The 14,797-nt window shown below is 41.1% G+C and overlaps 1 protein-coding gene across 1 annotated transcript in view; it reads right to left on the reverse strand.

Annotated features, from left to right (window-relative positions):
- LOC309662629 (cyclin-Y-like protein 1) overlaps window positions 1-12,652 on the reverse strand; it is a gene marked incomplete at its 5' end in the record, with an annotated part of 34,340 nt that extends 21,688 nt beyond the window's left edge. Inside the window, 3 exons of the mRNA XM_082465542.1 lie at window positions 1,302-1,336; window positions 3,222-3,296; window positions 12,427-12,652. Coding sequence (XP_082321668.1) covers window positions 1,302-1,336; window positions 3,222-3,296; window positions 12,427-12,652 — 336 coding nt within the window. The remainder of the gene's footprint in view (window positions 1-1,301; window positions 1,337-3,221; window positions 3,297-12,426) is intronic.
- Between the last annotated feature and the right edge of the window lie 2,145 nt (window positions 12,653-14,797).

A 14,797-nucleotide genomic window follows, 5' to 3' on the forward strand; every position in this document is an offset into this window, starting at 1 on the left:
TGAAATTTCAAAATCCCAGGGAGAGGGAAGGTACTAAAAGGTTCCCGAGAAGGAAGGGATGGGGGAAAATGACTAAAATCGGTAATGTACAATGTACCATACAATGTCAACAGGTTTAAGAGCAACAGTGTAAATGAGAAGATGAGAGGGAAATGTCTTTAGAACGGCAAAAATTAGTTTCAACTGAGAATTCTATACTTTATCAAATAGAAGGAGTTTCAGAGAGGCTAGATCTCTCTAAACTTTCTGCCCATGTGCCCTTTTCCCAGGAAAATGTGCTCCAGTAAAACAAGGAAGTATAACAAGACAAGAGGGAAACAGAATCTAGGACATAGGGGATCCAACATAAGAGAGCAGAGTTATGTGAGATCCCAGATGACTTCACACAGATATCCCAGGAAAAGAGGCATAGAGCAGGCCTAGGGGAACACTAGTCTATATGGGAGTAGGAAGACAAAAGATTGGGGCAAAGTGTCTCCAAGAAAAAAATGGAACAGATGTGGCTTAGTAGACGGAAAATAGTTTTCATAGGCATGTGACAAATGTTAAAACATTTGGGGAAAAAAATAGCTGTTAGAAAACAGGCAAGTGAATATAGTCAGGAAATTAATTCCACAGAAAAAATGAAGAATGTGAAAGCAGGGAGACCGGGCAGGGAGCTACTTTCTGCATTTGGCTGTGTGAGATCACGTTGGCTAGGAAAAGGGGGATTGGGTTATCCTAGAGAAGTGCAGAAGTGCTCCAATTTCATTAATATTTAAGAAAAAGAATGAAGGGTGTACAAGGAGGAGGCACAGTCAGAGAACTATATGGCTCAGCAATGCACAATATTTGCAGAGTCGTAGTAATGTAAACATTGATTCTGATTTAATAAAAACTGATACATGTTGAGGGAACACAGGGAGGGAAATAACGTCATGGTGGAGCGAAGAAGCTCAGCTTTCACCTGCTATGACAAGAAGTCAATGGACAGTGCTAAAAATTAACTTACCTGTTATACCTTTATTACTTTGGTTAAAAAATAAGATCAAAAAAATAAGGCAAAAGAATTTAAGGCAGATCTTTATACTACAACCGTATTAGTGAAATTTAACGTAAATGTCAGAACCCTTAAAAAATGGGCACTACTAAGTCAAAGACTTTCCTGAATCCATTTGATAATTAGGAAAATAGAGATTTAGAAAATCTACAAAAAAGAGGTCCATGCTAACAGTATTGGATCCATCATATTTTTAGGAATCATGGCAGACATATTTTTAATTCAAACTATTAATTTCTTAACTTTTCAACTGTTTACTTACATGGTTTAAATGGTTGCTCCTCCTCTTTTCCCGCACTAAGAATAAAAAAAATTAACTGATGAATTCTGATACAAATGCCATAGAAAAATAAAAGTAGTCACTAATTATCTGATGGATTACCAATAACACAATGAGATAGAATTCCATTCTATTTTTTAAAATAATTTCCAACAAAATATATAATTTAAATCACCCAGCAAGATGAGTCCTATAAATAAAATCTAAAAACTTAGTTTCACTTTTTTGACCTAATAGATATTCTGTATTAGGCACAAATGAAAGACTCCCCATTTACAAAAGAAAAGGACAAAGCAAATCAGGCCAGGTGAGAAACTTAGCTAATAAAAAAATGTACCTGCTGCATAGCTGAACTACTAGCCAGGAGTATTTTCTCAGTCTTCATTTACACACAGCTTACTTTAATTACCACAATCTACAGATGACGACTCTAAGAACCAGTTTCTGGCCAGGCACTCGTCTCCGAACGCACCAGGATCTCTGGAAGCATCCTGAACCACTTAATGGTAACCTACTCAAATACCTTACTGAAAAAATACACAACTGGAAAGTAACCTATGTTAAACGTAAATTTTAAAATGAGTGTGCTGACCTAAATGAACATATCTACAGCACACAAAACGGTTTTGCTCCAACAAAGGCCAGAAGAATAAAAGCCTGAAGAGGGTCTTAGGCCACACTCTTGCTCACATTGCCTCCTTTAACTCCAGACAGGCATCACAGGCACGGATTCCTTAAGGCTGAAGAGAGAGACAGGCATGGGACAGCTTTTCTTTTACTGTCTCCAGAGCCCCTCTACATGTGAGCAGCTCATGGCTCTGGAAGAAACTGAGAAATAGAGCAATCCTAACCAGAAATGAGTGGCTCAAGTACACACACTAGAAAAATGCAAGTTAGAAACCCCAGGAGCTTCCAGGTTGGTGAGCATGTAGTACCCTTGCAGAGGGCATCAAAGCTCTGTGCCCTGTCCCCATGCCTGGCCCTATGCATCTCTTCCATCTGGCTGTTCCTGAGTTATATCCTTTTATAAAAACCAGTGATCTAACGGAAAAAAACCAAAAGCAAAACAACAACAACAAAAAACCAAACCTCCGTTTTTTATTGTGCTGCATCACTTTAAATATTATGGAATGTTCACTTCTTGTATTCCTGCTCTCGTAATCAACTGAAAAACTTGGTCACGTATGGCTTTTTAGCAAATAAACTAGGATTTAACATAACATTCAGGAAGACAAGCAGGCAAGCAGGAGTGCAAAAAATTCTACGGTTCTGATTCTCATCTTAAAACAAGGAGGACACAGGAAATGTATATGAGTTTCACATGCTGAGGATAATCTTCTGGAAAACCCCATATGGCATGTTGCTCTTATTACCCTGGCACAGCACTACATTAGGATGAGAAAGTTTTGAATAGCTTAAAAGTTCTGAGTAGCATAAATCTGGATGTGAGATAGGCTCGTCTGGTTGAACACTGTGTAAAACAGGGCCAAAATCACAAGGCTCAATTCCCACATATAACAACTGATTTTTCTGATTTGACCAAATGAAAACCTAACTGTGACCTAAACCCTATCATTTGTCTTTAACATATGTGCTCTTCGGAGCAAGGGGAAAAGGACAAAGTAGCATGGAGAAATAGACCACATCTAAATCATGTGGCCAGTTGACTATGTTGATAAAGAGGTGGCAAAATGTATAAACAGATAGTCTAAGTGTTCTCCTCCCTAAAACACTGACAACTAAAGGAAACTGTATCATCAACATATTAAAATAAGACAAGTGAATACATAAAAAAGTGAAACATTTAAACCACTGTAAGAGTTTTTCTAAATACCTCCTATAATACACAAAACAAAAACAGTTTTCACTCTTTTTCTCAGGGAAAAAAAAGCATTGCCTTACCATCTGTTTGAGATTTGCTTGGAAAAATGGTGCTTGCCCTTGGGTGGTCAGAAGGGTTTGGTTCCAAAGCTAAGTCTGTATAGGAAGAAGAGAAAAAGGTGTGGTGATTTAGTTGAGTAGAAAAATACATGATTTTAAAGATAGCTACACATTGATTGAAACCACTTATTAATAGTCTTGAGAAGAGCTTTTAGTAATGACAAAAAGGCAATTTTAGTAAAGGCACAATATAAAAATTCTATTGGGAAACAGCAAAATTGTAGAAACTCTCCATACATGTGGAGTAAAACCATGGCTATGTCTTAGACTTCTTTAACTTGCACCTAAATAATCTATGCCATTTTTAGATGAATCATATATGTGACTCCCCTCCTATTTATCAATTAAAAATTCAGTCACCCTCTTTTAAAGCTGATATTACTAGCACATTCCAGGAACAGTCTCAAGAAGCAAGTTATGCTGTGGCCAACTACTGTCAGATACCAGCTCAATATATCAAATATGCCAAAACGAAGTGAGTTGCTTTTGGCAAATGTTCTTCAGACAATCAAATGGCTAATTCTAACTCCATTCAACAAATGAACTCATTTCATTGGCTGTGGTTTATCTGGGGGCTATTCATCATGGCAGATTTAAGAGGACTACATAAAAGTTCAATGTTCTAATCTAGAGGAACACTTCCATGAGAGTGATTTTTAACTTTGCCCTCTATTTCCAAAGCTAAACTCACTTCTTCATTCCACGCTGCATGATTAATTTGGGGCTTCAATAAGAGTACTTTCTGGAGCAGATCATAGGGCTACTAGAAAAAAATTTTGGCCATACCTACACGAAAAGGTGGGTCTGCCTGTAGCCCACCTTGCACCAAGGTGGGATAGCGTCTTCTATTTAGGCAGAAATACAAAACAAGCACAAGCTACCACACAGGATAGTAAGGTTGTTGTTTCAAACAAACAAACAAACATAAAAGCCCTATGACACTTCCTCAGCAAAGTCCATCTCAAACCATTTAACCAATCTTTTAAGAAACTGGACCAAGATTCAGATAAAGAGTAATGGTTAAGGCAATTATTTCCCAAACCACATAATAACTGATCTGTTTTTGAAAGATGGCTTTGATGGTCAAAGTGAAATACAAATATATCCCTGCCTCTTAGAGAATCCAAAGAATACACACATTGATATATTAAAAACTAATTAGTCTAGTAGTGAATTCTGTCTAACCCAGCATTTCACAAATGTATCTACCTAGAATCCCCTTTTCCCACCCAGAAAGAATGTGGCACGAACAGTAATTTTGGACTTCCCGTTTTAACAGGAATCTGAGCCATCCATTTTAATGTCATTGCCAGCACTAGTAATTTACAGAGCTAAACCAACTGCTTTGTTCTTCATGAAAATTCCTTCACTGAATTTGAAGTTTATCAAGCTGCTTTTGGAGAAAATATTCTATTCAACATTTTTATGTAAAAGACCCATACAATTATTTTAAAGTTTTTTTCTCCTACATATTTGAAAAATTAAGACAATGGGAAAATAAATTATTTCAGCTGTACACAAAATGGCAGGCAGAGACTTTCACAGCTGCCTCTAACCTATAGCTTCCGAAAGAATTCATGACTACTTACCTATACCAAAAAGAAAGTAAATAGACTACATTTGAATCTAAAAAATAAGCAGAAATGTTTGCAAAGTAGCTGTCTTATTTATCAGTGTCTATGGCATGGTAAAACTTAACAATTTTCAATGGAAGTCCAGGAAAATTAAGTGCCAGAATCAAAGAGAAGCAAGCTTTAACACACACACACACACACACACACACACACACACACACACACACACACAGCCGCCAAACCAAGATGTGCTACTACAGATCTAAATACAAAAGTCAAGAAGGCTGGGATAAAAGAAATGACAACATGCAAAAAAAAAAAAAGTAAACTTAGCCCAAGTGACCAGAAAAAAGCTGGCACTCTCCCTACTCTATCCTAGGGGGTTCAAAGGTAGGCACAGGATCCAGGAACGGCCAATCAATCACAGCTGTCCTGGGGCTTGCCAAGAAAAGAGAACGGCAGAACTGTACTCTAGGATCCTTAGCTAGTCATGAGCTGCTGGACACTCCCCTTGCTATCATGAGGGGAAAGGCTTTTCAGGAGACATCAACAGAGGAGAGCAGAACTGAGGAGATCATTTAACTCCTGGGTCAAGTAGTGCTTAACTCTGTGATGTTCTTTTAACTTGCAACTGAAGGAGACCTGGTTAATCAGCAGTACTGATGATCACACTAAAGGTGGGGAAAGGTAAAAGTCACTTGCTCATTCCTTTATCAAATATCATGAACAAAAATCTGCATGAGACAAAACGATGCTCTGTTTAAAAGTTACACACAACCATTCACAATCATTAACACACAATGATTCACAACTGTTACTTTTAGTTGCTTTTCTTATACGTTAAAAAAAGCTCTAATTAGTGTACAATTTATGTCTTCTTGTTACTAACAAGCGCTCTCCACCCCACTGTTGCATATTTATTGTTTAATGAATACACACTGGCCCATCAAGTGTTATTCCTATACTGGACTTAGCCAATCCCCTATTGCTGGGGATTGGTGCTTACAAAGTTCTATTCTTAAAATATTATGAGGAAAATCTTTATGTACATAGTTTTTTAAAATAATGGTTTTATCTCCTTAGCAAAGATCTTCGGAAGTGGAATGACTAAGCCAAAAGGTTAGATCACTTTCACGGCTCCATGTACAATGCTAAATTGCTTCCTAAAGAAGGTGGGGGGCACATTAGGGTATAATGCTACCAATCATGACATTTTGAGTTCCTACCCTTGCTTTGGATACTTGAAAAAAAAAAAAAAAATTCCTACTGATATGAATGAGGAACCTCACTGTAGATCTAATTTGTATTTCTTCTGATTACACAGTTTGACCATTTTCCCACAGTTATCAGTGTTATTTCCACTTTGGTGAGTTGGCCTATCATTTGAATGTACTGTAAACACCAGGGCCCTACTGCTGTCAGTTTGCATGAGGTTTTCAGAAAATATTAATCTTTTGTTTATAGCCTATATAACTAACAATTTTCTATATAACGTGCACTTTTTGCTAATGAAAAATACCACATCACTATCTTATAGAATGGACATGTGAGCCATTAGACAGTAAACTCATACATACACACAATATTTCTGCACTTCCCATGAACTATCTTCCCAAGAGCCTAAGGAGACTATGATAAAACCTACCACACTCTTCACTATCACAAAGGTAAGACTGCCAACTATTAAGCAAAGCTTTACCACCCACCATCCCTCTCATCCCTCTCCCCACCACATGCACACACAGTAATTTAGAGACTTCAGGGAATTACTGTGCATTCAGGAAATTACATGGATTCTTCCGAAAGTTATTTCTTTAGAAACCTCTAAGAATGTTTTACCCAGGAGAAATATTCTTGAGCTCATGATTAGGGGTTATGATTAAAACTGTATTTTAAGACCCATCATTTTTGTATTATCAATTTAAATTGCAACTTATTTGACAGCATGATAGGTCGATGTAGAAAAAGTATGATTAAAAAAAAATTAAACTCGGTCTTCATGTAAACATTCCTCAGAGGAAACCTGTAAAACACCACCGACACTGAGTACTGTTTTTCCTCCAATCTAAGATTCTACCAGTTGTTAAGATCCATCTCAATTGCAGTTGTTAAAAGTGTGAAAACATAGGCAACTTAGAACAAATGAAATGCATTACTGAAGGCTAAAAGTGTTAAAACTATGCTATCAAACTGTCGATAAATGATTTGTCCTTGTTAAAATATTAGAGGGAGAGGGAAGTGACCAAGAAAGCATCTGACAGAAGCAGCATATTTCAGAAAGCGATTAATATCGACATATTGATTTCAATATATTCCAAATAAACAGGAGATGTCAGCAGTTTCTGGGCCAACTGCTGAGCACCAGTTTACTTAACGGTAACCACTGCATTTACTGAACTGCCCTAGCATCCCTATACTGTGCAGTGTATTAGTTTTATGGCTCATAATACAAACATTACAATCTTTACAATTACCATGTAAACTGATGATTTCATCTCTTTGCGTCCACACTTTCCACCGCAGTCAGGGAGTTCCTGCCAGCCAGCCCTGAGCTGGGCTGCCTCACCAGCGGGTACACAGCAGGCTCCTGCACCTGCCAGGCTACTGCTCACCCAAGCCTTGATCCTGCTTTCCTAGCTTCTGACAATCCTGGCTTCCAAACTTCCCAGCTCTGGTTTCCAACTGCTTCTGTACCTGCCTCTACCCTGGTTCTCAGTTTTGCCTTATTTTAATCCTCAATCAGTGTTACAGTGATCATGACTGAGAGGTGACACATAGGTAAGTACACCTGGCTTTATATATTTCTAAAGAGCACTTTACTCAGTTTCTTGGACTTTTAAGAACCTTTCTGGGTTGCAAGTTACCTTCATTTCATTTCACATTACGCAGTGTTACTGTTTTAACTCTTAAGTTTTATTACTTTAATACACTAAAACAACAACAACAAAAAAGGCTGAGAAAAAAGGTAGTATTCCAAAGAAGCTCACATAATGTCAACAATAAATTCTGTTCCTATATGCCATGCATTTGGAATTTACAGTCCTACTCTCTATCAATACTCATTTTTAAAACCTTGGACAACTCAATTTATACCTAAGAGAAGAATTCCTACACTACCTAACTCAGAACATGGTGAGAATCAAATGAAATGCAAGAGCAATCTATATACTACAGCCTATTTTAGACCCTTATTAATATCGCTTTTTTGTTCAAGCCACTGTTGGCTCTCACCTGAGCTACCGCACCAGCCTCCTAACTGGTCTCCCTCTCTGCTTCCTTCCACCCTTACAGTCTATTCTCACACAGTAGCTGGTCTGATCTCCCTCCGCCCTCTCTACCCCCCTTCCCTTTTTCTAAGAATTAACATCATTCCCCTGCATATAATCCTTCAATGGTTTCCCATTACAATTAGACTAAAATTCATATTTTTTGGTCAAGGCCCACTAGGCATACAAGGTCTTAATCCCCCATATTCCTCCTGGCATTCATTCACTCAGCTGCAGCCACCCATCTTTCTGTCCTTGGCACGCATCAAGCATATTCCCTTCTTAGGAACTGCACAGAAGCCTCTTCTCCCACAGCCTCACACGGCTCTCTTAGGACTGCTCATGGGTCGCTTAAGGAGAGAAGCTGTCTTTAACCACCCCTTGTAAAACTGTCCTCCTCCCCAGCCCATTACCTTCATTTTCTTTCTTAGTGTTCTCACTACCTGATGTTATTCTTGTGTCGTCAGCCCCCAGGCACCTCTAGAAAGTAAGGACCTGAGTTAGGATACGGGTTTTGTCTTGTCTAACCACTGTTTGTCCTGCCTCTGGAATGGTGCCTAATAATCATGTTTCAGTGTACCCAAAACCAGTTAAGGTTTTCCCAATTTTCCCACATCATCTAAGATTTCTTCTAATGCTGTCTTTTGATGTGTCTGTCACCTAGGACCAGAGTTAATTTCAGATCTCTTAGAGTAGTAGTTTAGTTACTCAGAATCAAAGACACAAGACAGGTTACCAAGAACCACGAAAACCTAAAAGAGGAAATCTAATGTTCAGTGAAAAATCAATGGTAACTTTAATTTGGAAAAAGAACATTTAATGTTAAAATACCTTTACTACAAAATGACTCACCCTATGAATTTAATTAAGTCGTAAGACAAAGTGTACAATCAGAATGCTATAGAGAAGTATCAATACAATGCATCAGTTTTTATCTGTGTCCCCTGACTAAAGCATTATAATGGGATTATAAAAGATGCTCAACCATAAAGGCTGGGTAAATGAATTATGCTCCAAGGTTATTCGATGGCCCAGTAAACAGTTGGTAAAAGGCAGGCTGTAGAGCTATGCGCAGCTGCATGGAAAGACATCACCCTGGAGCACTCTCTAGGTGTCAGCACGGTTACAGGAGCTTCATGTCGTTACTTTTCTTTATAACAAAAAGTTACAAAGTGGCACATAAAGAACAATCCCATCTTTGTAAAATAAACACAATGTTATGTTTATATGCATACAAAAGGTTCAGGAAGAATCAACACCAAAATATTAATAAAAATTCTGGATATTCTGAGTGTGAGTGAAGGACTTTTCTGTGTTTTCTCAATCTTTCACATCAAATGTTCATTAATACTGTCACCAAAAAAAGGAAAGATCTGTTGCTCAGAGGTTTTTCCACATCATATTGCCAATTCCTTCCCTACCCACTCTTCAGGGGGATGGGAGGTAGGGGTCACTTGAGAGAGCACCTTTCACCAGAAAATTAGCAAAGCTCCTAAGGTCAGAACATAAAGGCTGTATGAAAAGTTGATGAATAAAAATAAAATCAGATAATAGGACCGTAGCATCTTCTTTTCTATTATGACACTACCATCAGTTATATTAGATATACTGTTAAAGACAAAGTAGTAAAAAATTCTTTTGAGTCTATCTGAAATCTATACTACGTTCTTAGGAGTTACTTTTTTGAGATGGCTTGAAGAAATCATGTTCTTCTCCAATGTTTCTGAAGAACAAGACAGAGCATCATTTATGTACGATTTTCTCTAAGTAACCAAATAATTCTTCACTGTAGAAAAGCCAAAATGTTTTATATCTGAGTAGGTATTTCTCAGTTTCCAGGGAAACTGATACAAAATTGTCTGAAATAAAGACATGAAGAGCAAACTTCCAATGTGCCTGTACTTTATATTTGGTGTTCTGACCTTGTTTCTATGGAAACTTAATTAATAGGCAAATGCTGAAATTGAGGTTTCTCTTATCACTTTATCGAATGCCCCCCCAAAAAAGACAAATTGAAATGAAATTTTAACAATCATGTTAAACATAAAAAGGTAAATTCTGTACTCATGAACTCTATTTTTCCAGTTCCTGATTTAGCACTCCTTCCTTATCATACATAGTCGTATGCTAAATGCTTAGTACCTTACCTGCCCGCTTACCAGCTTCCCCTAATGTCCCTCTGTCCAGGGCATTCTCGGCTTCAATTGGATTTCACCAGAACAAACTCTTTAAATTATATCAACGTGTTTACCTGACTGATAAATTTAGGCTATTTCATGACTTCTACTTTTATTCATATCCATTGCAATGTATGTACAGACAGAGAATGGAGAGGTAAATGTTGCTTCTGAGTTGTGTACAATAAACTGGAATGGCAATAATCAAAACTGGAGTATGCTGAGATAGGCCTAACTTATGGATAAATTATAATAAAATATAAGGTGCACTCTAAACAGTTTCTTAAGCATCCCAAGAACTGAATTTGGCATATCTACCACCTCCCAAGTCTGTCTCTTTTGTTCAGTAGCTGTGTTACACAGTCATTTCAGATCTCTAAGTCTTGGCTTCTTCATCGGCAACAGAGGGAGAATATATACGGGCCTTATTTGTAGATGGAAGGGCCGAGTGAAATACACAAGAAAATGCATTGTAAATCTTAAAAGAATTCTATAAAGGTCCAATTTTCGTCTCTCATCCTACACTAGCCAACTACTAACTGTTTTTAAAAATCATTTAGAGGCTTACCTTATAGCAACAAGCAGAGCAGTTTTCACAAGTACTTACATGCTTTGTGTTTAAAGCTACAATTAATTCACATAATTTGTTCATTCTTTCACAATATCTAACGATTCTGAAAAGGGAGTACTTTCCACTTACAAAGCCACGTCCATCATAAGGGTGAATCCACAGGCTTCATTATTCTAACTTTTAAAGAAATTAAATAAACCCAACTAAAATTTAAATAGAAGAGCTGTAAGACATTTCGTCTATGAAATAATGAAATAATCTCTGGCATTTAAATGAAACAAATGGGCCAGTGGGGCTTTAACATCTTTATGATACAATGTTTTATACTTCAAAGAACAGTCTTTATTAAAGTGCCACTATGCTACCCAGAATTTTTTTTTTTTTTAACCTAGAGCCATCCCTTTCCAAAATTCTAGAGGCAAAAATCAAACATTTCCTCTCTTCTCTCTCTCCTCTCCTCCCCGACAACACCCACCCCCAGCCACTTAGTCTACAGAACTTTTACCTGAACATTCCTAAAGTTAAATAGTATTCTACTGGGGGGGGGGGGGCGGAGGAGGAGGGAGCCATGGAGACATTTTTCTGCAGGATGGATGTGGTATGTTAACTCCCAAACCTTTATATTACAAATTACAATCTGAATTTGTTTTTTCTCCTTTGAAACTTCTGTCCAGCAGTCTCAGGAACCACCTCACCCCTCCCTTAGAACAGGCAACGTGCAAAAGAAGTCGGTTAAGGCTGTGCAACTGAAGACATACTTGTGTCAAAGTGGGAATTTAAAAGTAATCAGAACTCCATGGGGTCTCCTTTGGTAAAGAAAAAAAACCCAACAACTATTCTCTGCAGCCGTGGCAGTAACGTTTCACACCGTTCACAGTTATTTTAAGCCCCTCTCCCACCATTTTCTTTCCTATCGTGTTCAAATTATAGTTAGAAGGGATAAAGTAGCTTCTATCAGGGCGACTGAAAACATTAAAATCCAAAGAATTTTAGTTAAGAACACCACACTGACTCTGTCCATCTCTATTTTGAATTTAAATGACAAATCCTCTAATGTTTGTCTTAATTGTCTCGAGTATCAACTACCTTAAGGAATAGAAATCTGTCATCAGGCCCTTACCTAGTTCCTTCGCTTAGGTACCATCTGGATAGGGAGACGGGATGGATACGCCGAAGTTAGAGTATTTAAGTTTGCATTAAGAAAAGAGAGACTACACCAGAAAGTCTCTGCTAAGTCCCACGAGATGTTAAATAGAACCACGAACAGGAAGGGCCGCGGATTGGAGGGTCTCAGGCCGGGCTGGGAAATGGGAACGGGGGAAAGAATTGGGCATTCGGGTAGGGAAGAGGGAAGGAGACTGGCCGGACGCGACTGGTAAAGAATAAGGGGTGGGGACGCCAAGCAGAGCCAGCCTTCGTCCCCGGTGCCCAGCCCTGGGAGAGCCAACTCCGGGCAAGAAGGAGCCCTAGGCGGCGTCTCCCTCCCGGGGGACCCTGGGGGCGGCGGAGGCCAGAGGTAAGCCCGAGAGCAGACGGCGCCGACCCCGCGAGGGGCGAGGCGCGCCCGCCGCTTCTTACCTTCGGGCATCTCCCGGTCGCTGATGTGCTGCAGGTGGTGGCCTTCGCCACCTGCGAAATCCAACTTGGCGGGTTCCACGGTAGCCGCCGCCGGAGCTACTGCCACCGCATTCCCGGCCGCCGCCTTGTAGACCTCAGACTCGCAGTCCGGCTCCGCTGACCCCCTGCGCCGGCCCGACTTGGGGCTGGCATTGGGGGACAGGCAACAACACAGCGAGTTCCCCATGGGGCGCCTTCACTCCTCGCCGCCGCCGCCTCCGCTCGTCCCCCGACTCTGCCGAGCACAGAAGCCGCCCCCTCCCCCAACAATGGCGCGGCGGGCACTGGCAGCCCCGGGCTATGCCGGGGCTGTGCCGCACATGCAGACGCGACTTCGCCCGCCGCTCTCCTGTCCGCCCAGCCGCCGGGGCCCCGGGCAGGGGTACGGCCCCAGCCGCACCCCTGCCCAGCCGCTGGGCCCCGGGCAGGGGTCCGGCCCCGGCCGCACCCCCGCCGCTGCCTCCCCGGAACCAACTAGTCTGTGAGGGCGGTGACCAGACCCGCTTATTTAAAAGGGCTGGGAACCAGACAAGCGCTGAGACGCGCAGCCACTGAGGGAGAGAGCGCAGCCGGAGCTCCTCCTCCTTCCGCTGCCACCTCCCGACTGAAAGTAGCTAGCCCGGCCGGCCCTTGCCTACCGGAATGTGTCCTTCGGTTACCTGGTTACGACGGACCAATCACGACCAGAGTTCCCTCCACGCGCCCTCCTCAGAGCGCAGGCATGTGACTCACAATGCCCCGCCCCCGCCCGCGGCTGCCCCGCCCCCCGAGCGGCGCACCCCAGACTCTGGTTTCCATTCATCTCTCGCGCTCCGAGCTTTCCGGTCCTGCGGGAAGCGCCGCGGGAGTTTGTTAATCGAAGCCGTCCTGAGTCAGTGGGCTCTGTAGAAAGCCCCTGTTCGTAAAATGCCAGTTCAGTTAGCAACTCGCTTTCACTGGGTCCACAGTTGACTCATTTGATGTATTGCTCAACGAACTTAGTTTCACCCCAATTTTTGACCGTTTTTTATAACTGAATGCTCCTCCTGTCTTGCCTTCCAAAGAGTGTTAGTTTCCGCCTACAGTTTAACCATAGCAACCCCCGGGGCCCTGGTCCTACTCTCAATAAAGAGCTGTGGCTGTGTCTTGAATGAGACTCGAGGACACGTCACCCCTCCACTTCCTCATCAGCAAATTAGGGACCAAACTCCCCCCTCCCACCTCTGAGGCGCTGGGATTCAGCAACTCGCTTTTCTCGCCTGTTGCTCTCTTCCACGGCAGGAGTTTCCAGGTTTCCCTACTTTAGCCAACAACAACGCATAAAGCACGATTTTCTCATACAAACTTGAGAGTCACAAAGTGAAGTACCACGGTCCTGATTTGATGAAGATGATAACGATAGTTAACATTTGGCAAACACTATGCGCCCGCCCCCGTTCCAAGTGAGGTACTCATTTAACCCTCGGGAACAAAATCCTCAGAAACCTTCATTTTACAGATTTTACAGACGCTAAGTCACGTTCCCAAGGTCACATGATTGCTCAGGGGTGTGGCCAGGATTTGATCCCTGATTGTGTGGATCCCCAAAGGCACCTTATTGTGATCATCAGAAAATAAAGGTCGAAGTCAAATTTGGTTGGAAGTGGCATAGTGTATCAGGATTTTCTTTTTTTAAGGAGGAACAATTTTTTGATGTGGATTTTAAAATACTTTCCCTTCATTCAACATTGATTAGTCCCTCCTACATGCCAGGCACCCGTGTGTGAAAAATAGTCCTGCCCTCAGTGACCTCAGGGACGGTGAGAAAACAAAGGCTTAGAAAGCCCAACAGTCTGAGGTCACACTGCTGCAAAGTACTTAAACCTGAAATTCAAACCTAGATCTATTAACCCCAAGTAGATGCTGGGGTAAAGAGCTTGGTTTTCTTCCCAGAAACATGAGAGCCATTGAATGTTGTGAAGTTAAGGAGTCACTATCAGGTGGTTTGTAGTGAGGTCACGCTTGAGAATAAGTAGGACTGATGGAAGCAACAAAACCCATTAAGAGACTTTATATTCATCTAAGAGAGGAGTGAGGGCTCAAACTAAAGGCAGTGGCAGAGATTGGAGTGGAGGGAAAGGATCTGAGGTCATCTGGGAGGTAGAATAGAAGTGCTCAGTGACTAGATATGGAGCGGGAAGGGGAAAAGAGAAGCAAAAATGGCTGCTAGGGTTCTGGCTTAGGGAACTATGTAGAGTGTGGTTACTTTTTCTTAGATAGTGCAGGAAAAGGAAGAGGTTTGGGAAGGAAGATCATTTTGGGTTCTGTTAAGCGGAACATGGAAATGGAGCTCTCTGGTTGAAAGTAAGCCTCT

The sequence above is a fragment of the Balaenoptera physalus genome, assembly GCF_965194825.1.
Source record: "Balaenoptera physalus genome assembly, chromosome: 6".
NCBI lineage: Eukaryota > Metazoa > Chordata > Mammalia > Artiodactyla > Balaenopteridae > Balaenoptera > Balaenoptera physalus.